Raw genomic sequence first — 23,280 nt, forward strand, 5'->3', positions numbered from 1 at the left:
TTTACGTTAAAAGGGCAATTTCACTATTTTTTTTATTCCAACCTCAATGTGGAAATATATAAAACACAGACAATTACAGTTTTGTCTGCACTAGGCCTTTAACAATATACGTCAGAATCTAGGATGGTAGTTTTACCATAGGAATCTGCCAGCAATCCACAGTATCTCTATTGACTTGAAAAAAACATGAAACATATCACCGTTAATTTGTCTCATGGGTCTGTGGAATAGCATTGTCCCTCCAGCTGAGTGTTGTATGGAGTAGGATGAAATTATCCCCAAATGCTGATTTAAGATCAGTTTTTTTTTAAAGAGCATAAACCGTTACAAATGATATCTGGTTCTCTCTTACGCCTATCAGAACACACAAAAAAAAAACATTAGAAGATCTGAAAACAAGACCCTTTATCAAAATTTCCCACATTTTTTTCATAACCATGCCTATTATCCATTTTTAACAAGAAAAAAAAACATTTATTTTAAAGATCTTGAATTTTACCATCGGATATTAGTCTCAAAATAAATTAAGTGTACTGATGCCTCTGTCTTTATGACCTTGGCCTGAGGAGAAAGTCTTAAGAGGATCCAGTCTGCTCCAGGAGTTAATCCAGCTCCAGGTTAGTAAGGGTGGGTCGGTTGTACTCATGGATAGGACAGTTTATGCACATGAGTGTCATAGACAGCTGCTTGACAACACCTTTTACAAGAAACTCAGAAGTGATCCCCCCCTTCCCAATTTCAGAATACTATCTTTACTGTCCTAGATGGGTATTTAAGTTCTGGTCAGATAACCAAAAAAGAACATGCTTTTTTGGCTATTCAACACCCTCTATACTTTGCCGAAATTACACAAGAATGTTACACAACCTCCAGGGTGCCCTATTGTAGCGGGCATTGATGCAGTAACGGCCCCTCTATCTACTTTTGTTGACTTTTTTATTAGACCCCTAGCAGAACAGCTCCCCTCCTTTGTAAAGGACACCAGCAGTATGATCTCTATCATTGAATCGCTTGATCCTCTCCCTGAGAATACCTTGTTAGTTACTTTTGATGTTGAGTCATTATACACTAATATTCCACACGGGGGCGGTATTGAAGCTATGGAACATTTTCTTCTGCAACGCGACCCTAATGAACTACCTTCCAGTGCATGCATTGTAACATTGGCTGAAATAGTACTCACGCATAACTATTTCATGTTTCTCAATTATTTCTTTATTCAGACGAAAGGTACTGCTATGGGATCCCCCATGGCTCCTAACTATGCTAATTTGTATGTGGGTTACATGGAGAAACAGTCTATTTTCAATTCTCTCAACAAAAAAAATCTTGCCTCACGTCATTATTTGGAAACGGTATATTGATGATATTTTTGTTTTATAGAGGGGTGATGCAAAACAGCTCCAGGCATTCCATGCTTTTCTTAACTCCTGTTCTGAGCATCTGAGATTTACTATGCAATCTGATAGACGTCAAATCAGTTTTCTTGATAATCTGATATTGTGTGAAGATAATGTTCTATACACTGATCTTTACAGGAAACCTACTGATCGTGACAGTTTGTTGAGGGCTGATAGTTGTCACCCACTTCACTTGAAAAATAGTTTGCCCTACAGCCAATTCTGTCGAATCAAAAGAATTTACAAAAAACAATCCGATTTCGACAGAAATATGGCTGAGACGCAAAGAAAGTTCAAGGAGAGGGGCTACAAGAATGATCAGATTAATATCGCCATTGAGAAAATTCAAAACAAAACGAGACATGACCTTTGTCAAGGTCAGTCTCGCAAAAAGACGCACTCTTGCGTTCTAACTACCCGCTATTCAAAGTGCTCTGAACAAATTAAGGGAATTGTTCACAAACATTGGCACATCCTAAAATCCGATGATCGTCTCGGTAATGTGTTTTCGGACCTTCCCTTGGTCGTATTCTCGCGGGGCAGAAATCTCAGAGACCAATTGGTAAACTCTGATTTACCACCCCAAAATATTCCTGAACAACGTCTATTTGCGCCCCTACTGGATGGAAATTACAAATGTAATGGCTGTGCTTAATGCAATGGCACTTATAAATGTAGATCCTTCAAACACCCACAAACAGGGAAATCGATCCCAATCAAAGGTGTTATTACGTGCTCCACTAAGGCAGTTATTTATCTTATAACTTGTTCTTGTGGTAAAAAATTATGTAGGTAAAACAAAGCGCGAATTAAAAGTACGTATCTCAGAGCATCGTAGCACCATTAGGTGTAAAAACTTTACTTATCCAGTTGCGGCCCACTTCTTGGAGGCAGGCCACTCGATTTCGTCTCTGCGTTATATTGGCATCGAACATGTCACCCTCCCTAGGAGAGGGGGTGACCTTGATAATTTATTGTTAAAACGAGAGGCTGCCTGGATCTTTAATTTAAAGACCCTTGCGCCCTTCGGTCTCAACGTAGACTTTGATCTGAAGCCATTCTTGTGATTATTGTGACTTTGCCATTATAATTGTTTGTAAGCTTGTGTAGTCAAATTAATCTATGATTGTATGCTATCCATTTGTTGTTTGTATGACATTTTAATATTTGATTATTAACCAATGATATTAGGTCACTCTTGGCCATGATTACAGACACCTGTGTCTTTTGACACTATATAAACGAGTCATCCCACAGTGTTTGTGATTATACCCTGATGAAGACAGCTTGGCTGTCGAAAAGTTGGTAATTAAAGTTTTGCATCTGAGCTCCTAGAGTGTGCGGCTCGCTTTTATTTGATTTTCTAGTCAGGGATACTGACATACCCCTTACTGATGCGATAGGTGCGCTTGGGGTCAAAAGCACCTCTGTGATGATCATGTTGGGTCGCGTAGATCCTGTCCAACACCAGGTCTGACTGCAGGCTGATGATCAAACCCAAATGGAATGTGCAGGGATTTGTTTTCTATTTTATGCTGCGATTTCTGCTGAAAACCCGCAGCAAGCTTTTTTTTGTTGCCTCTAGAGTACTAACATTATCTAATAACATTGAGAACATGGCTTTCTGTAAATAAATGCTTAATTCTGTGTATTCGATGACAATGAACCTATGGTTATCCTTCTACTAAAGCGCAGTTAAAAATAACCTCGCCATAGACTCAATCTTTATATGATCCTTTTATTGTAAATGTTTCCTTAAGGACTTGTGCTGCTGGTCCTGCAGTCTTTCTTTCCACATCTGAAGGGAAGGTGTGTCCTGGTAAGAACGGACAACACCACAGTGGTGGCTTACATCAACCATCAGGGTGGACTGAGGTCCCACCTCCTCCATCTTATGGCACGGGAGCTCCTTCTTTGTGCTCAGGGACATCTAGTGTCTCCACGCGCGGCGCACGGACCTGGCATCCTGAATGTGACAGCAGATATTCTCTTGAGGGAGGGCCTGCCACCTTGGGACTGGAGCCTACATCCCCAGGTGATGCAGCACCTGTGGGACATGTTCTGGAGGGCGCTGGTGGACCTTTTTGTCTCCCTGGACAATGCACACTGCCCCCTGTGGTACTCCATGTCGGAGCCACCAGGGCCTCTGGGCTTGGATACTCTGGCTCAAGATTGGCCAGGGCTGGATTCTTCTTCTGGGTTCTACTGAAAGGAATGCCCCACACTGATATCTGTGCTGCGGCCAGCTGGGCTTCCTCTTGCACCTTTTGCTAGGTACTATGGCCCCTGGCTCTGCGGTTGGTTCATCGGTCCTGGGCGTCGCCTCCCCTTCCAGGGACTGTGCCGGGAACCCCCTTCCACATTGACTGCCCCTACGTCTCGGTCCTGCGCTGGGACTTCGCCGCTGGCTGGCCATGTCCCTCTAGCACCGACTAAATCTGGTACGGATATACCAATGTATTGGAGTAACCCAATATAGTAAAACATAACGAAGGTTACGTATGTAACCACGGTTATGTGAGCTATATGGATCACTCCAATCCTCTGCACCTCCTCCTCTGATGCTAGAGGCACCTCCAAAAATGATGTAGAGAACGTGTGTCGAGGCCATGGGGTCTATACATGGGGCGGACCACAGCCGTGATACAGGTGTACACGGGAGTAAATCTCTAAATCCTCACCTGGGGTGTATCCCTCCGCTTCAGAGTGCTACCAATATATTAGTAATTGTGTCTTGTGTGGTTTTTGTTGACAATCTGGCAGGTTCTCAGACTTCTGGTTCATTCAGATTGCCCACCTCTTAGTACGGTAAACCCTGGTCTAGGAGCAGTTGGTAACATTGGCCATCACCGTCCTCTATGTTGTTGAAGAAGCGGTGGGAGCAAAACACCTTCATCGTGAGGTTTCGCGCTGTCTATAAACGCAACATGCAACTATTTAAAGATTTCACTGAGTTACAGTTCATATAAGGATATAAATCAATTTAAATAACTAAATGAGACCCTATTCTACGGATTTCACATGACTGGTAATACTAATATGCATCTGTTAATCACAGATACCTTAAAAATAAGGTAAGGGCGTTGATCAGAACACCAGTCAGCATCTGGTGTGACCACCATTTGCCTCATGCAGAGCGACACATCTCCTTCGTATAGAGTTTTATCAGGCTGTTGATTTTGGCTTGTGGAATGTTGTCCCACTCTTCTTCAATGGCTATGTGAAGTTGCTGTATATTGGCGGGAATTGGAACACGCTCAATGGGTGAAATGTCTGGTGAGAATGCAGGCCCTGGAAGAACTTGGATATGTTCAGCTTCCAGGAATTGTGTACAGATCTTTGTGATATCGGGCTGTGCATTATCATGATGAAACATGAGGTGATGGCAGAGGATGAATGGCACAAAATAAAATTTGATTTGATTTGATTTGACAACAATGGGCCTCAGGATCTCATCACTGTATCTCTGTGCATTCAAATTTCCATCGATAAAATGCTATTGTGTTCGTTGTCCGTAGCTTATGCCTGCCCATACCATAACCCCACCGCCACCATGGGGCACTCTGTTCATCAGCAAACCGCTCGCTCACACGACGCCATACACGTGGTCTTCGATTGTGAGGCCGGTTGGACATACTGCCAAGTTCTTTAAAACCACATTGGAGGTAGCTTATGGTCGAGAAATGAGAATACAATTCTCTGGCAACAGCTCTTGTGAACATTCCTGCAATCAGCATGCCAATTGCACGCTCCCACAAAACTTGAGACATCTGTGGCATTGTGTTGTGTGAAAAAACTGCACATTTTAGAGAGGCCTTTTATTGTCCCCAGCACAAGGTCATGCTGTTTAGTCAGCTTCTAGATATGTCACACCTGTCAGGTGGATGGATTATCTTGGCAAAGGAGAAATGCTCACAAACAGGGATGTAACAGGGATATAGGGAACATTTCTGGAACATTTCTGTGATCTTTTATTTCAGCTCAAGAAAACACGAGACCAACACTTTACATGTTGCGTTTATAGTTTTGTTCAGTGTTGTAGGAGAACAAGTGAAGGAGATGAAGGCTTGTGTGGGCCAGGGTCTACCAAAGCCAGACGCCTGGCGATATCCCATTTAGTTCAGTGTCTCCATAGTTATGATTAACCCTAGAAAGGAGGAAAGACAAAAAGGAAAAGATGGAGAGTGTGAATTTGCTTGTCAAAAAATGGTTAAAATGTGGATACAGCAAAACTTGTATTTTTTTCTTGTCCAAGAGGAAGAGGACACACACAATTCTGGTCCTTGAGAAAATGGTTTGCGTTCTCTTCTCGAAACGACAAACGTACACTACCTAAAGGTGGACATCACCCTCATCCCTCTGGGGCGATTCCAGACCAGAGGGAGCGGAAAATATTTAGGGTATCAGATGTTGCTGTCAATTCTCACAAAGAAACTTCAAAAACTTTTCTGAAAATCATGATGAAAGTGGGCATTTTAGGCTCTTTTTAGAGCATACTGCACATGCCTCCTGTAAGAGTTTATCATCTGTGAATCGTACATAATACAGACAATATCTTGGTGTCATTATTCACCTTATAATGTGCTCAAACATATGGCGGATGTCTAAATTCAGAAATATGCATTTTCAAATTAATTTATTCAACATTAAATATATTAACCATCCAGGCAATGTCAGGACATGTAGGCAGAGCAACAAAGGGACCAGTCAAGGTGCGTCTGGACATAAAACTAGAGTGGCAGCTCGTAAGCAGTGTCCTATTTTCACTGGACCAGACCTGCTGTTTCGACCCTGGGCCCCCTCTCCCTCCTCTCTCTCTCGACCTCTGAATGCTCGAACTGGGAGGATTGGCTCCTAGTGAGTTGGCATGGCTCCAGCAGAATCCAACTGACACAGTACCTTACCAGCTGGAGATGGCTCCCAGGTTAGATAAGATTCAGGGGACCGTTGCTCTGAAGAAGGCCTATAAGGTATTCAGAGCATGAGGAAAGCTGCGCCCCTGAGGTGAGGCTGGGTGGCTTCCCCGGTGTGAGGCACATCCATGGCAGGTGGCAGACGTGCCCCCCCCATAGCTGAAGACAACAGGCCCACTGGGTCAGGAAGTGGTGGGTACCCCAAGTCAGGTGGCTGAGAACCCTAGCTGGGTGGGAGTCCTAGGGCCTTACATGGCAGGGGACTCAAAGCAGCTGCTACTAAGGCCACAAACTGCGACTTGGAACCTAACTGAGCATGAGACATACAGTAGTGCCTCGGACTAGAACAGGACACTACGGGTCAACTGAAGCTGACACTGCTAACAGACTGTGGACCCATGGCACAGACTAGTGGGACAGGAGGCTGGTCAAGACAGGGTGAGATGTTTTTCATCACCAATAAAATATCTGGAATTGGGGTTATGGTAATCTGTTCCAAGATCTGTGGTTAAGGGAAACTGCTACCCCGAAAGAGCCAGAAAACACCAGGGGTGTATTCATTATGCCGATTATGTTGCAAAAGGCTTCTTAAGTGTCCAATGGAAACTCTAGTTTTGCTGTTTGGTTCTAAAAACGGTTAACGGTTTCCGTAATGAATTCACCCCTGTACGCCCCACCCAGTGTTCCACCCAATGACTGTGTTTGAAGGTTCCACCAGAGTTGAGAAATATTACATGAGTTCCTTAAAAAATAAAAAAAAAAAAAAAGGTTTCTGACGATGATTCTTATTTTTGTGTTCACGTTTTGAAGCGAGTGTACTTTGTTGAACGTCTCTGGCCGCACACAGGTGGTACCAGTGAGTGGACTAGTTCTTTTTGCATGGACCGGTTCCCCAGGTGGGTGGATATTTAATTTAGGGCCCAATGAAGTCTACAATGTGCACACCCCGCCCATTGATACAAGGTAAACGTTAAGATGGGAAGATTTGTAAAAAAAAAAATAAAAATGTTAACAAAAAACTGAAATCAATTGTGTTCCTGACATTTAATGATAAGGCGAATAACTTTGATTGGGAAGGTGGTGGCTTGATAGCTACGTTTGTCATGCTACTTTCATTTTTTTAAGCAAAAGTAAATGTCCAGTCGGATGTTGAAGTTGTCAAGGTATAGTAGCCCAAGGAAATTGCGTCAGTTTTTCCTCGACATATTGATACAGGTTGGTTGATTGTATGGCTCATTAATTTACTAGCTATACGAGCATAATAAAGTGTATTTTTATTGCAAAACTTGAGTTGATAAGCTGCTCAAGGCATCGACTCTCGGTCGACGGTCGTTAGCGCCGAGGTGGATCCGCCTGTCATTGTCGTGAGTGCGGTGTGTGATGCTGCACTTTAGCGCCAGGCTGTGCTGTGTTAGGCCGCTAGTAGCTTATTGTTGATTTTGCACTGACAGTGCTAAATGTGTAAAGTGTATAGTCATTGCAAATTGTGTAGTAGTAACTAATATCCTTATAACTTCGTGCCAAAGTTTGGATGGAAACGTTATTGCTCTTATCTTCTTGCTCTCGACAAGACTGGCTATGCCGTTAACGTTAGCTACTGTAACTAGTTTAGCTAATGCTACCTGTTTAGCCTATCTAGCGCGACGTTTGCAGGCTAGCTAGGAAGATAAGTCTTGTTAAAATCACTAGCAGCAGTTGGTCTCCAACAACTTATCCAGCTTAGCTAGCTAGCTAAGTTGCTGATATGACTTGCTATATCAATTTACGCAATATGATACTGTTAACCAAAGCCAGGCAGTTGACACCGACAGGTAGGCTAGTGTCACTGATTGTCGCCCAAAGGCCGGTAGATGGCGATATCGAAATTACTCAATATCGTCATCTGCCGGCCTTTGGGTTATGCTGATTTGTAGTGACAGTCGAAACTGTTCTGACTTGACACTGACAGCATACGTGGTCTTCTAGTATGTATCCCAAGTATGTATGGATTAGTTGGCTAGTAAATAGTCTGTAGATTTTCCCATGCCATTTACAGGTTGTCTTACTGTTTTTCACCTCCCTAGGCTCCAATCTACTAGCCTACTGTGGAGGCTCAGACTGTCGTAATGTCGGAGCCCAAGGCACTCACCCCGACTCCGGCTGGAGACACATACAAAGGATGGCTATTCAAATGGACAAATTACATCAAGGGCTACCAGCGACGATGGTTCGTCTTGAGCAACGGTTTACTATCCTACTACAGGTAAGAACGGGGCGAGATGGGGTGGCATGATATAGTACCTCTTCGCATCCTCTGTAACAGATAAGACTAAGAGTTACCAGCAATCTTTGCTGCCTGTAATTCAGGGCCGTTCCTGCTTGTGGGCATTCCTGCATCTGCAGGAACCCCTCTTATACTTCTATTGGTCAATTTTTAAGCTAGGACTCCAGTACACAGGCAGGAGGTAGGGTGCTCCAGTACAGTAGGTGGCGGTAATGCACCATAACATTGGATGCCAACCGCCAATTAACCCCACAGAAGAGGAGGCGGGGGCGACAACGTCGGTAGCTAGCTAGGACAAAGGTAGTCTGTGTCCTTCGCCTCTGCTTGTCTGGCACTGTTTTCCCGCAGTTCTGTAAACAACGGCGAGGGCAGGTGTTCGACAAGTGGGAGTGAAGGACACTGTTCTAGCTAGTTAGTTAGCTAGCTAGGAATCCGGTACAGCAGGCGGGATAAGTAGCTAGCTAGCATACCAGTAGACAGTGTACTGCACCCCGCCTGTTAGGCACTGCTTTCCAGCAGTTCTGTTAACAAGGGCAGGTGTTTGTGCCAGTGGGAGCGAAGGACACTGTGCAAGCTAGCTTGTTAGCTAGGAGGACTCTGGTACACAGCAGGCGGGGGCGACACCGGTAGCTAGGTCATAGGATACCGGTAGACGGTGTCCTTAGCCCCTGACAAACTCTGATAATACTTTTATTTTTTATTTTACCCACATTTTAATCGCCTAGACAATCAATGGAAATCCCAAATAACAAAAGTGTCACGCAAGCATGACGATGTCGTGCTCGAGGTGGGGGCATTCCTGCAGATGCCGTAATGCCCCCATGCAGAAACGTCCTGAATTGCGGGCCGCAATCACACGCTATTGGAAAAATCTAGAAGAATGTCATTGTTATCCAGGGATATGGCTAGGGTCATTTTTCCACTGTCAATGTATAGACAGTTATATTATAGCTGTGATTTGCTCTGTGTTGTGTTGACATTTCTCCTGCACTATAAGGTGAATACAACTTGCTCCTTTTATATGCCTATCATGAGTTTTGACTATGGCGCACAGTATCATAAAGAAATTGAAGCTAGAGGTCATCGTGGAGTCCCTGTTTAACTCTTTGCCATTTAATGGTGTCACAATATTGCATGACTCATCTTCGTTTTGCTTGCAACAAAGATGTGTGTCTGAATGCTTGGCCTGTTTTCGGCCCTGTGGAGGAGTCATGTCTTCACTGGGCTGTGTAATATGAGTCGTGTTTGTTTAATGAGTTTTGGAGACACATGTTGCTGTGTACCATTCACCTCCCACTCCAAGCACGCTGTGTGTTGTGAGCAGTACTGTTTGCCTAACAATTTAGAATCCGGTGATAAGCACTTTCACACACTTTATGTTCCTCTCTCTGAGTCTTGTTTTCTCTCAAATAACTTGCCAAGAGTGCATTTAGTGAGACATTTGCTCAAAGGTTTTTGCAATCATGCAAAATTGCCAAACCAGAAATATGAAATGTTTTTCCAACGCTAGGCTAGATTGTCCCTGACATAGCATAGCTGTATTGGGCAGATTCCTTTGTTCCATATGAACAAATTAGTTAGGCAGCAATAGCCAATATTCCAGACTGGACCATCAGAGTCAGCTGGTTTCTATTGCCACACTTCCCTGTAATCTGAGTATTGGGTCCCCACTCCTCTTTTCTGGTGTAATCATAATGGTTCCTGGTTAAACTGGTTGTAATCAGAGACCTTTACCTAATGGAATGTAAAATAAAGCAATGTGGAACAGAGAGCATTGTTGTCCAAAATTAGTTTACTCTATTTTACTCCAACTAGCCTAAAGCTTCCTCAGTCTGAACATATTCCATAACCTCTTTCCCTGTTTCTGGTGTTAGCAGACCAACAGAAACAAGTTAGGCATAATTCAAGTGATGTCTTCATCTTGGCTTCCAGTAGGCTTAGAGAAGCTTCTGCCGTATTGCTTCCTATATGGTTCCATCAGATGAGCAAACACTGAAGAGGATCAGGTTAGGGGGCTAGGAGTTGTTTTCAGACCAGCCATACAAGCAGGAGTTGGAGCTGGTTCAGGAGTTGGAGCTGGTTCAGGAGTTGGAGCTGGTTAAACCCACCCTTCTCTCTCACTCTGTTTCTCCCCAGGACACAGGCAGAGATGGGCCACACGTGCCGTGGCACCATCAACCTGGCTACGGCCAACATTGCGGTGGAGGACTCGTGCAACTTTGTCATCTCTAACGGCGGGGCACAAACCTACCACCTGAAGGCCAGCTCTGAGGTGGAGCGGCAGCGCTGGATCACTGCCCTGGAGCTGGCCAAGGCCAAGGCTGTCCGCAATCAGGCCGAGTCTGGTGAGGGAGGGAGGATAGGAAAAAGGAGGAGGGAGAGGAAGGGATTTGTCTGGGTAGAACGGTCTGTGATGGGTACAGAGAGGGAAAGGGAAGAAGGGTTGAGGGGTGTGTCTGAGTGGAGTGTATACTGTATGTGTTTGTTCATGTTCCTTTGAGAAAGAGGTGGTTATGGAGAGAGAACATTGTTTTTTTTCTTCTCAAGAATTACGGTTTACTGTATAACCCCCAGTTAGAGTGAGGGGGTGGGGCTATCATTCTGACATAATCTGTTTTTTTTCTTCTTCATATACTGTACCAGTCACATGTTTGGACACCTACTCATTCCAGGGTTTTTCTTTATTTTTACTATTTTATACATTGTAGATAACATGGAATCATGTAGTAACCAAAAATATTTGAGATTCTTCAAAGTAGCCACTCTTTGCCTTGATGACAGCTTTGCACACTCTTGGTATTCTCTAAACCAGCTTCGTGAGGTAGTAGTCACCTGGAATGCATTTAAATTAACAGGTTTGCCTTGTTTAAAATTTAATTTGTGGAATTTCTTTCCTTAATGCGTTTGAGCCAATCAATTGTGTTGTGACAATCTTCTGAACACCACCACTATTTGGTAAAAGACCAAGTCCATATTATGGCAAGAACAGCTCAGAAAAGCAAAGAGAAACGACAGTCCATCATTACTTTAAGACATGAAGGTCAGTCAATCCGGAAAATATCAGTGCAGACGCAATAACCATCAAGCACTATGATGAAACTGGCTCTCATGAGGACCGTCACAGGAAAGGCAGACCTAGAGTTAACTCTGCTGCAGAAGGTAAGTTCATTAGAGATGCCTGCCTCAGAAATTGTAGCCCAAATAGTTAAAGAGTTAAAGTAACAGACAGATCTCAACATCAACTGTTCAGAGGAAACTGCACGAATCATGCCTTCGTGGTCAAATTGCTGCAAAGAATCCACTACTAAAGGACACCAATAATAACTTGCTTGGGCCAAGAAACACGAGCAATGAACATTAGAGCGGTGGAAATCTGTCCTTTGGTCTGATGAGTCCAGATTTTTGGTTCTAACCGCCGTGTCTTTGTGAGCCGCGGAGTAGGTGAACAGATCTCTGCGTATGTGGTTCCCACCGTGAAGCATGGAGGTGGTGGTGTGGGGGGACTTAGCCAATGACACTGGCTGATTTATTTAGAATTCAAGGAACACTTAACCAGCATGGCTACCACAGCATTCTGCAGCGATACGCCATTCTATCTGATTTGCACTTAGTGTGACTGTCATTTGTTTTTCAACAGGACAATGACCCAACAATGAGTCCTTCAAGACTGTTGGAAAAGCATTCCAGTTGAAGCTGGTTGAGAGAATACCAAGAGTGTGCAAAGCTGTCATCAAGGCAAAGGGTGGCTACTTTGAAGAGTCTAAATATTTGTATTTGTTTAACACATTTTTGGTTACTACATGATTCCCATATGTGTTTTTCATAGTTTTGATGTCGTAACTATTATTCTACAATGTAGAAAAAGAAAGAACCCCTGGAATGAGCAGGTGTCCAAACTTTTGACTGGTACTGTATATTATAGTGTGTGTGTTAATCCCTTTCCTTTCTTTTCTTCTTCTCCAGACGACTCTGGTGATGAGTGTCCCACGTCACCCCCTACCTCGGGACAGGGCGGAGGGGCTCGTAACTCTAACTCAGAGGTACAGTCCACACTACGCACTCTGGGCAGCAAGGTGGAAGACCTGAGCACCTGCAACGACCTCATCGCCAAGCACGGCTCTGCCCTCCAAAGGTCAGAGGTCAACCCATCACGCTCACACAAACCTTACAATAAACAACTGGTGGAATCCCCATGTATAGACACCAATGGTAGTACAACAAGATAACTTTGCCCACATCCATGGAACACATCAATGGATGCAAAAAGCTATTGTTTTGTTCTATCCTTACAAGCACATAGTAACTGGTTGGCCAACTAAGGGCTAAGATTTTGTTATGGACCAGATATGTGTCTTGGTTGCAGAGTCGTCTGAGTGAATAAACAAATTACAAACACGACATACAAAAGTGATGGGATGGGTTGAAGGCACTGGTTGACTCTCCTTAGCTGTTCCTCTGTCCTAGGTCCCTGTCAGAGCTGGAGGGGGTGCGGCTGGGAGGCGACACGGATGGCAAGATCCGGCAGGTGACAGAGAGAGCAACGTTGTTCCGCATCACCTCCAACGCCATGATCAACGTACGTGTTGTTATTGTTTTTGTAGTGTGCGAAGGACGACACTGGTTTACAAAGCGTTGTACATAGAATACAGTCGAGGTCTAATAAATCAGTGTAATAATTTAGTAAAGACCTCGTTCTAGCTGAAGCCCACCGTACGAGCCATCTGTATCTTGACTGTTACACAAACATTTACAAGGCTTTGTAGTATAGTCTGAATGTTCTAAAAGCGTTTCTGTGACGTTTCCTTAACGTACCCCCCCTCCCCCGGGCATGCAGAGACTCCCTGGCCCAGACCCACCGTACTGTTTATGGTGTTTTTATCAAATGTTTCTCTAACCTTTCCCTAACGTTTCTCCCCCCAGGCGTGCAGAGACTTCCTGTCCCTGGCCCAGGCCCACAGTAAACGGTGGCAGAAAGCCTTGCATTCGGAGCGGGACCAGAGGATAAGGCTGGAGGAAACATTGGAGCAGCTAGCCAAGCAGCACAACCACCTGGAGAGGGCCTTTAGAGGGGCCACCGTACTGCCCCTCTCCCAGAGCAACCCCGCCTTGGACAGCAAGAGTAAGGCATCACCTCTGACCCCGAACGATCTGTTACATTAAACTCTTTGAACCCCTGAACCTTAACGTCAATCTGGCTGTTAGCCTGCTAGTTAAGTCAACCGCTGAATCGATGACCTGCTCTCATTCATAGTATTTTGTTTTCTCCCCCTCTCTCAGGTTCGGGCTCAGTAAAGGGTGACGCGAGCGATGAGGATGATGAGAACGAGTTCTTTGACGCTATGGAGGACCCGGCGGGGTTCATTACTGTACCGGCCGACCCCAAGTATCATAGGTCAGCACGCCTCTACCTCTTTTTTTCTTTTTGCTCTCCGTTTCTCGCTCTTTTCTTTTTCTCTCGCTCAACCTCCTTTTTAACAATACAAATGGCATGGCATTTTATGAGCGATTTTTAAACTGAGCTTTTAGAAGGCAAACTGTAATTGGTAAGATGCATTTATTTTTCTCCTATATATATCTGTTTCTTTCTCCTCCACCCAGAAGGTCAGGAAGTAACGTCAGTGGTCTCAGCACTGAGACTGGGATTGATGACCAATCAGTGAGTGTGTAAATGTGTTTAGAAATTTATTTATTTATTTTTTATTACTTGCTTTACGGTACATAGGATGTCCCTTGGGGGGAAAAAAAAATGTGTTTGTGTTCTGCCCTCTTCTTTGGCCGCCCACAGCTTTGTGACGAGCAGTCGTTGGGGTCCAATCCGGAGTCGCCGCAGTCCCTGGAGGTTGAGCCAGTGAGGAAGAGGCGGACCAAAATCCCAGACAAGCCCAACTATTCTCTGAACCTCTGGAGCATCATGAAGAACTGCATCGGCAAGGAGCTCTCCAAGATCCCCATGCCTGTAAGAAACACGTGTGGTTGTGTGTGTGTGTGTGTGTGACTAGACTACTGCAGCACACTCTAAGCATTGCTTTCATTTACATTTACATTTAAGTCATTTAGCAGACGCTCTTATCCAGAGCGACTTACAAATTGGTGCGTTCACCTTAAGACATCCAGTGGAACAGCCACTTTACAATAGTGCATCTAAATCTTTTAAGGGGGGGGGGGTGAGAAGGATTACTTTATCCTATCCTAGGTATTCCTGAAAGAGGTGGGGTTTCAGGTGTCTCCGGAAGGTGGTGATTGACTCCGCTGTCCTGGCGTCGTGAGGGAGTTTGTTCCACCATTGGGGGGCCAGAGCAGCGAACAGTTTTGACTGGGCTGTGCGGGAACTGTACTTCCTCAGTGGTAGGGAGGCGAGCAGGCCAGAGGTGGATGAACGCAGTGCCCTTGTTTGGGTGTAGCTTTCAGCTCTGTGCATTGTATTGAACGAAGGCAATCGGGAGAGAACATCTTTTGGAATGAAATGCATCGACAGGTAACTGCCAAAAATAAAGGAAACACTCTACTTGAGTAAATTAGGGATACAAAGTATATTGAAAGCAGGTGCTTCCACACAGCATGGTTCCTGAGTTTATTAAGCGGTTAAGGAGCATAGGGGGTTTAAAGTGTGTGAGACCGCGTTTTCCATCAACAAAACACCGAATGTTGGAATGTTTCATGGAACGATGGTGTTGCATCCCTCCAATAGAGTTCCAGACACTTGCAGAATCAATGCTAAGGCACATTGACACTTCATGTCAGTGTTTCCTCTATTTTGGCAGTTACCTGTATTTTTCCCTAACTCGTTCCATTCTAAGTTTCCTTTCTCTCCCCCTTTTCTCCCCTTCTCAGGTGAACTTCAACGAACCAATTTCCATGCTCCAGCGTCTATCCGAGGACTTGGAGTACTACGAGCTCCTAGACAAGGCAGCTAAATGCCAGAGCTCTCTGGAGCAGCTGTGCTACGTGGCTGCCTTCACCGTATCATCCTACTCCACTACGGTCCACCGCACAGGGAAACCCTTCAACCCCCTACTGGGGGAGACCTACGAACTGGACCGGCTGAGGGAGAGCGGCTACCGCTCACTGTGTGAACAGGTAAAAAAGGGAGGGGGGGGGGGACTGGTAGGAAAGAGAGGAAATTGGAAAAACAGAAGGGGGAGTGAGGGCTACAGGTTCAAATGGCTAAGAGGGAGGGGGCAGAGAGAGGGAGTATTAGAAAATAAGCTTTGCATCTACAGTGGCTATGTTTTTAAAACCAATACACATTCAATAAACTACAAATTGACATCGCAACAATTTTGATCGTATCAATCCGGTTTATTGCAACGAGGAGACCCCTCCAGAACAAAAGCAGAGAAGGCCCTAAAAGCATTAATCTCACAGCATCAAATGTTCTGTAAACACCAGCCCAAAAGGCTTGCAGGAAGTCGCAGCATCAGCTGCTACAGTGTCACAGATACATTATTGCTGTCCTAGAATCCAGTCTGGTGTCAAACATTAACCATAACATTCAACACTGGCAGACATTCGATACTGGCAGTTAAACAGGTCAAAGGTAAGAAGATAAGTACTTGGTTACAACAGATAAATATAAACTAACGAGTGACAACTACTTAATTAGATATATTACTTAAACATACAGTACCAGACAAAGGTTTGGACACCTACTCATTCAAGGCTTTTTCTTTATTTTGACTATTTTCTACATTGTAGAATAATAGTAAAGAATTCAACACTATGAAATAACACGGAATCATGTCGTTACCAACAAAGTGTTAAACAAAACTAAATATATTTGAGATTTCTTCAACGTATCCACCCTTTGTCTTGATGACAGCTTTGCACACTCTTGGTATCTTCTCAACCAGCTTCACAGGGAATGCTTTTCCAACAGTCTTGAAGGAGTTCCCACATATGCTGAGCACTTGTTGGCTGCTTTTCCTTCACTCTGCGGTCCAACTCATCCCAAACCATCTCAATTGGGTTGAGATTGGGAGATTGTGGAGGCCAGGTCATCTGATGCAGCACTCCATCACTCTCCTCCTTGGTCATATAGCCCTGACACAGCCTGGAGGTGTGTTGGGTAATTGTCCTGTTTGCAGCAATTCAACCATGAAGGCCTGATCCACACAGTCTTCTCTGAACTGTTGATGTGTCTGTTCCTTGAACTCTGAAGCATTTATCTGGGCTGCAATTTCTGTGGCTGGTCATTTTAATGAACTTATCCTCTACAGCAGAGGTAACTCTGGGTCTTCCTTTCCTGTGGTGGTCCTCATGAGAGGCAGTTTCATCATAGCGCTTCATGTTTTTTTTACGACTGCACTTGAATAGATTTTCAAAGTTCTTGAAATTTTCCAGATTGACTGACCTTCATGTCTTAAAGTAATGATGGACGTATTTGATTATATGAGCTGTTCTTGCCATAATATGGACTTGGTCTTTTACCAAATAGGGCTATATTCTGTATACTCCCCCTACCTTGTCACAACACAACTGATTGGCTCAAACGCATTAAGGAAAGAAATTCCACTAATGAACTTTTTTAGCAAGGCACACCTGTTAATTGTAATGCATTCAAGGTGACTACCTCATGAAGCTGGTTGAGAAAATGCCAAGTGTGTGCAAAGCTGTCAAGGCGAAGGGTGGCTACTTTAAAGAATCTCAAATATATTTTGATTTGTTTAACTTTTTTGCTTACTACATGATTCCATATTTGTTATTTCATAGTTTTTGATGTCTTCATTATTATTCTACAATGTAAAAATGAAGAAAAACCCTGCAATGAGTAGGTGTCCAAACATTTCACTAGTACTGTACATGGTTAATTCCTGTTCCTTAATGCATCTGTCTGTGTCTCCCCGCACATACAATTATGTTTATTACATATCAATCCATATCAACAGTAAATCAAATACAGGAAAATAATGACTCATATCATTTCCCATTACAATTCTCACAGTACATTTACAGGGAAGGCATCGATGGGTAGTGGTACCTCTAGAAACAGCCAGTTAGTCAGAGAACTGTCAAGAGTTCCAGCACTGTCCATCACCTGTGGTGCTGAAACGTTCCCTTTTGCTGTAGCACATTCCAACAGTACGCCACATAATACCCATAAAACCACGGAAATGGTTCCAATGGTTTTATCCGACATTCATTTTTCACATTGTGTATTTTACAAAAGAAATTGAATTAACTGTGTGTGGTGTGGGCTTACCTTTTGCGTGATGTTTTTGATAGCCTTGAGTTTTATCAATACATTTGCCTCAATTGACAAAAAAAATATTGCTACACTAATTATTGATAAAGTTACCTTGTCCAAGACATTTGCGCGGTTATCAACACGTCACGCCAGGGTAAGCCTACACCAAACACAAACCTTATGTATTAGTTCTAAAATCCAAATGGAAAAATGAATGTTCAGAAAAAACGATTGGAACCATTTCCGGGTTTTATGACTCATACTGTGGTACTCAATTCCCTGGGAGGGAAAGAGAGGAAAACGGAGAGGAATACACCCTAGTGTCAGCTGTGAGAAACAACGTCTCTCTTTATTCACACACTTACACTTTACATACATTTTTACATATGTTGTTTTAGCCCAGCACAACCACATCTGACTCAAATAATCGGCTAATCATCAAGCCATTAATTAGTCGAATCGGGTGTTTTTAGTGCAAAGTTAAAAATAAAAATGGTACTCTGTGGGTCCCCAGGACCGGAGTTGCAAAACACTGTGCTTAGTGACTCAATTTTAATATCGCCCTACCCAATGCTCCTCCATCCAGGTGAGTCACCACCCGCCTGCAGCGGCTCATCATGCCATCTCAGAGAGAGGCTGGACCCTCCGACAGGAGATCTCCCTCGCCAGCAAGTTCAGGGGGAAATACCTCTCCATCATGCCTCTGGGTAAGGCAGTGTGAGGACTGATAGTTGCCAGCCAATGTTTTCATCACGCTCAATCTTTGTTTGTTTAGTTGGCATTTGACATGTTTACTGTGGTGTAACCATCTTCCACAGGTTCTATCCAATGTATGTTTGAGAAGAGCAACAATCACTACTCGTGGAAGAAAGTTACTACAACAGTACACAACATCATTGTGGGCAAATTGTGGATCGACCAGGTAAGAAAAATATCACACAAGATGGCTATATCTGTTAAAGTGACATTATCATGCCACAATCTTTGGAATAGACATATGCAGAACCTACTGTGAGTGTTAGGAGATTTTAGACCAATCCCAAAAAACATTCAAGATGTATTTTGTTGATCTACACAAACAAATAATTCAATTTTCTCTCTCTGTTTTTCTCAGTCGGGCGAGATAGACGTGGTGAACCACCGGACCGGCGACCGCTGCCATCTCAAGTTCGCCCCGTACAGCTACTTCTCCAGAGACGTGGCCAGGAAGGTGACTGGTGTGGTGGCAGACAAGGAGGGTAAGGCCCACTATGTGCTGTCAGGGACGTGGGATGAGAAGATTGAGTTCTCCAGGGTGATGCAGAGTAATAAGGGCGAGAACGGCACCGAGGGCAAACAGAAGACCGTCTACCAGACGCTCAAAGCCAAGGAGCTCTGGAAGAAGAACCCACTACCGTGAGTAGAGGGTGGGGGTGGGTGAGGGTGTGTTTTTTTTTTAATTAAAAAAACAAACAAATTTTTGCGCTGAAGTGCAGCAAATGAAAAATACATTTGGTGTGTCAAAGAACACGGCTTTTTCAATCATCTCACATCTGTTGTTTGGTCTCTCTCGCTCTCTCTCTCTCATTTCCCTTCTTTATTTCCCATCCTCTCATCTGCAGTGAGGGTGCGGAGACCATGTACTACTTCTCGTCGCTGGCACTGACGCTCAACGAGCCCGAGGAGGGCGTGGCGCCCACCGACAGCCGGCGACGGCCCGACCAGCAGCTGATGGAGGCGGGCCGGTGGGACGAGGCCAACGCCGAGAAGCAACGGCTGGAGGAGAAGCAGAGGAGCGTCCGCCGCGAGAGGGAGCGAGAGGCCCAGCAGGCAGCCAACCTGCCTGAGGAGGGGGCAGAGGGGGTGGAAGTAGCGGAGGACGGTGAGAAAGAGGGAGGGGGGCAGGGAAAGGAGGTGCAAGAAGGACTATATCCCAGTTTATCTCCTTCCTTCCAAGGTGTTCACTTTCCTGTACTTATTTGAAAGGAAATGACTGGTATAAGAAACATGGTGGAGACACCCACTAACCTATGTCTCACCAATCCAATATTTGAAGTAGTAAACAAGTGCACAATTGAGGATATTATTGGGACATGCCCAAGATGGGAGCAAGATCCATTTCTTGTGCTTGTAAGCAAGTACTCACCATTAACTTGAATGAGGAGTCAGGTCTCTTTGGCTTCTATTGTAGTTAGAGAGAGGAAAAGGAGATGGAGGCAGGTTGGAGGAAAGACAAAGTGAATGTGTCGTCCCAAAGCTGTCTGTGTTCATGGTCTACCTGTCTGTCCCTTTCTCCTCTTGTATATATCTCTGTCTTTCACACATTTGTCTGTCTCTCTGTCCCCCAAGCTGTCATTGAGGACTCTTTCATCACTGACTCGCCTTTGAAAAGCAAGTACTCCTCTCTTCCCCCTATTGTCTCACTACCTTTACTATCACACACACACACAATCCGTTCCACTTTTCACACGGTAGGTGTATGTAATCATTCTGACGAGCCATCATATCCCACTTTCTTTATTCATCTATCCATCCTTGGTTTGTGCTGTGTTCAGCCGATGCAGTGGAGATTGGTACGGAAGCGAGCCAGGCTTCAGACGAAAGCAAGTACCACAAACTCCCCCCTTTCCTCCGTCCATCTGTGTCCTTATAGCGCACTTCCTCGTTTTCTCCACCCTTTTGCTCTCTTATTCCCTCTCCTTCTGACACTTGATCCTGCTATCACTTTCCGTTTAGTGTGTGTATACAAAGGTAGTTAGCTAGCTTTTTTTGTGTCGCAAATATGCTTGTCAATCAATACCGTGTTCATTAGTGCACAAAATGTTTTGCAACAAAACTCTTATTTGACAAGTTCAGGTAGTCCCTTCTTGTTTTGGAATGTTTGTCTACCTAAGATGTCTAGTGAATACGACCCAGATTTCCAGGCTATGCCTAGAAATGACTTATTGTGCTGTGAAATTCACCTTTGAATTCTAATACTCGAGGAATGTTTAAATTGATATGCAGCAATGTCCTGTGGTAGCAAACAGCTCAGTAGCGTAGTTAAAATAGGCTAGCTTAAATTTTTCACATCACACCAGTAAGTATCATAGTATATTAAATACATTTATTTGGTTAGGTTGCAGGTCCCCCCCCCCCCCCCTCTTCTTTTCATAATTTCATTCCTTTGTCAATTTTTCATGTTCCTCTCTCCCCCTTCAGCGGACCCCGACGATTCTCCACCTCACACTCCAAGCAAGTAGCCCTCTACTCTTTTCCTCTCTATATCCCTGTTTTTCTATCCGCACACTCACATACTCATCTGTCAGTCTTCCCTTTTGCAGCCCCACGTGGTCCGCCCCTCTCAGAGTATCAAAGCAAGTATTCATTGTTCGGGACACACACACACACCATGATTTAATTCTCGCACCTTTTTAGATACAATTTCCACATCAGCCATCATTCCACCATCCCTCATATTTCCATTTGTCCCCCCCCCCCCCAGTCGATGACATGGAAGGTCATTATGGAGCTGCTGTCAAAAGCAAGTAACACCAGTGCTGTTCTTTCTCTCTCTCCTTCTGTCTCTTTCTCTGTTGTTATTTGTCTGTAGTTTGTCTCCTTCCTCTTAGAAGCTCTAGTAGTTGCAGAGAAATACTAGTTCCCAAAGTCTTGCGGTGGTCGTATGTCAAATCTTGTAGCACTAGAAATGACAACTCTGGTAACTATTGTAGCTATACTGCTGCAATGTTGTCCTTGTCATCCTATTGTTCTAATGTTCTGCTTCTCCAGGATCATACCAAAGAGGGATGAGCCAATACTGTCATAAGCAGTGACTGAAAAACTCCTGACCTCATCCTTCTTTTATATGGTCTTGATGCAGAAGTCCCTGTCCCAAAGCTTCCATGGCAGGTCCTCAACATCTATGGTTCTTTCAATGGATTAAATGGCTTTCTTTTTCTCTTATTCCCGTCAGGCGTCCACCAGGACAACTATGAGGCGATGTGGTTCGAGCGGACCGAGGATGCCGTCACGGGAGAGTCCATGCACGTCTACAAGGGGGGCTACTGGGAAGCGAAGGACCACGGCAGCTGGGACGTGTGCCCCGATATATATTGACCTACCCCCCCATCAGCGAATTGTACTAACCCAGGCATTTGGAATATGGAAGGCCACAAGCTGCCCTTTTTCCCCAATTGAAGAAGGGGCAACCTGGGTATCGACCCTGTTTAACCCCAACCCAGCCCCCAACCTCTCCCCTATCACTCTCTGTGGGGATGGTGTGCACAGGGGCAGTGAGACCCTGCAGGACAGTGCAACCGGACAGGGGGACAGACCTGTTTTCTTCTGCCTTCATCTTCTGTGTAGGGTCCGTTTCTCCTAGATGCTGATCTGGGGTCCGTTTTGCATTTCCCACCATTGGGGGAGCCGAAGCTGATCCTAGATCTGTAGCTAGGGAAAACGTCACCCCCGACGCTTCAGCTTCACTACAATGATTAGATATCTCCCCTTAGAGCCACTGGCTAGGCCTTTGTCTTTCTCTGTCTCTTCCTTTCCCGGGCTCTTTCTCTCACACTTCATCTCTTGCTATGTTAGTCTGTGGAAAAGACTGGGGGCAGATAGGTGGTTTGGTTGATAGATTCTAGCGATTTAACACTAACTCTACCCTGTTCCTCTTCCAAAGGATATGGACAGTTTTGTAAGAGTATGTGAAGAGGGGGGGGGTTGTAATAGCAATGGGTTGGTGCTTATGTCTGTTTTGAGGCTGCCAGATTTTCAATGTTTCACAAATGCTGTAAAGAGGTGTGTCCTCCAGAACTTGGTGTCATCACATTAGGTCCTCTGCTGCTTGGCACATGGATAATTTGCAAAGCAGCGTAATGGTCTAAATGAAGGATGTATCGCCATAATACTATTTAAACAGTTCCTACTACGCCCTACATCCCAAAGATAACTTCCACCTCTTCCAACAGCAAAGCAATCTAGTGTAGCTGTAGTTTTTTAAAAATAGGATTAGTGTGTGGAGCAGACTTGATCGTAACATATTGGAATAGTGGCCTAGTACTTTACTTGGTGGATGTGTTCAAAATAGCACCCTATTCCCTATATAGTGCACTTCTTTTGACACCTTATAGGCAGTGTTCAAAAGTAGTGTACTATAAATTAATAGGGATTCAGGGTGTGTGAGGCCACTCTTCGTCTACGTGAACTAAAGTGTGTGTGCAGTGCTAGTACACAATGTGAGCTTGAGTGCAAGGTTTGAGTTCCAAAAATAAATCTTATTTTCAAGTGTACTTAATGTGAGTGTGAGGAAAAACTAAACAGATTGCTAATATTAGTGTGTTATGGTCAGAGAGAACATGAGTTTCTCCTAAAACTGGATTGTCCGTTAAGTCATTTGTTTGATCACTTCTGTGTTGTCCTAATCCCTGGCCCTGTACAACATGACTGAACAGTTGTGTCCCAAGTTTGTTTGCACAAGTTACACTGCTGTGAAGACCAATGGTTGTGAAAAAATAAAGTGCAAATACAAAAATATCAGTATCAAAACCATTCATGCGT

General features: G+C 44.3%; 1 protein-coding gene across 10 annotated transcripts; it reads left to right on the forward strand.

The window, feature by feature from the left end:
* Positions 1 to 7,081: 7,081 nt before the first annotated feature.
* Positions 7,082 to 23,256, forward strand: LOC115145859 (oxysterol-binding protein 1-like). 10 transcript variants are annotated; one of them, XM_029687436.2, is made up of 16 exons: positions 7,421 to 7,528; positions 8,377 to 8,555; positions 10,713 to 10,921; positions 12,540 to 12,708; positions 13,041 to 13,152; positions 13,497 to 13,695; positions 13,854 to 13,968; positions 14,175 to 14,232; positions 14,362 to 14,532; positions 15,408 to 15,653; positions 18,347 to 18,467; positions 18,579 to 18,682; positions 18,875 to 19,155; positions 19,362 to 19,621; positions 20,941 to 20,973; positions 21,695 to 23,256. In XM_029687436.2, the coding sequence occupies exons 2-16, from the start codon at positions 8,419 to 8,421 to the stop codon at positions 21,835 to 21,837; spliced, it is 2,358 nt and encodes a 785-aa protein (XP_029543296.1). In that variant the 5' UTR covers positions 7,421 to 7,528; positions 8,377 to 8,418; the 3' UTR covers positions 21,838 to 23,256. The 10 variants fall into 10 exon arrangements, with proteins under 10 accessions (XP_064860124.1, XP_064860123.1, XP_064860126.1 ...); XM_029687438.2 differs by having other exon boundaries at positions 21,063 to 21,711; XM_065004052.1 differs by lacking the exon at positions 7,421 to 7,528 and adding an exon at positions 7,082 to 7,209 and having other exon boundaries at positions 20,089 to 21,711.
* The last annotated feature ends 24 nt before the right edge of the window (positions 23,257 to 23,280 follow it).

Source organism: Oncorhynchus nerka, linkage group LG18, assembly GCF_034236695.1.
Source record: "Oncorhynchus nerka isolate Pitt River linkage group LG18, Oner_Uvic_2.0, whole genome shotgun sequence".
Lineage (NCBI taxonomy): Eukaryota > Metazoa > Chordata > Actinopteri > Salmoniformes > Salmonidae > Oncorhynchus > Oncorhynchus nerka.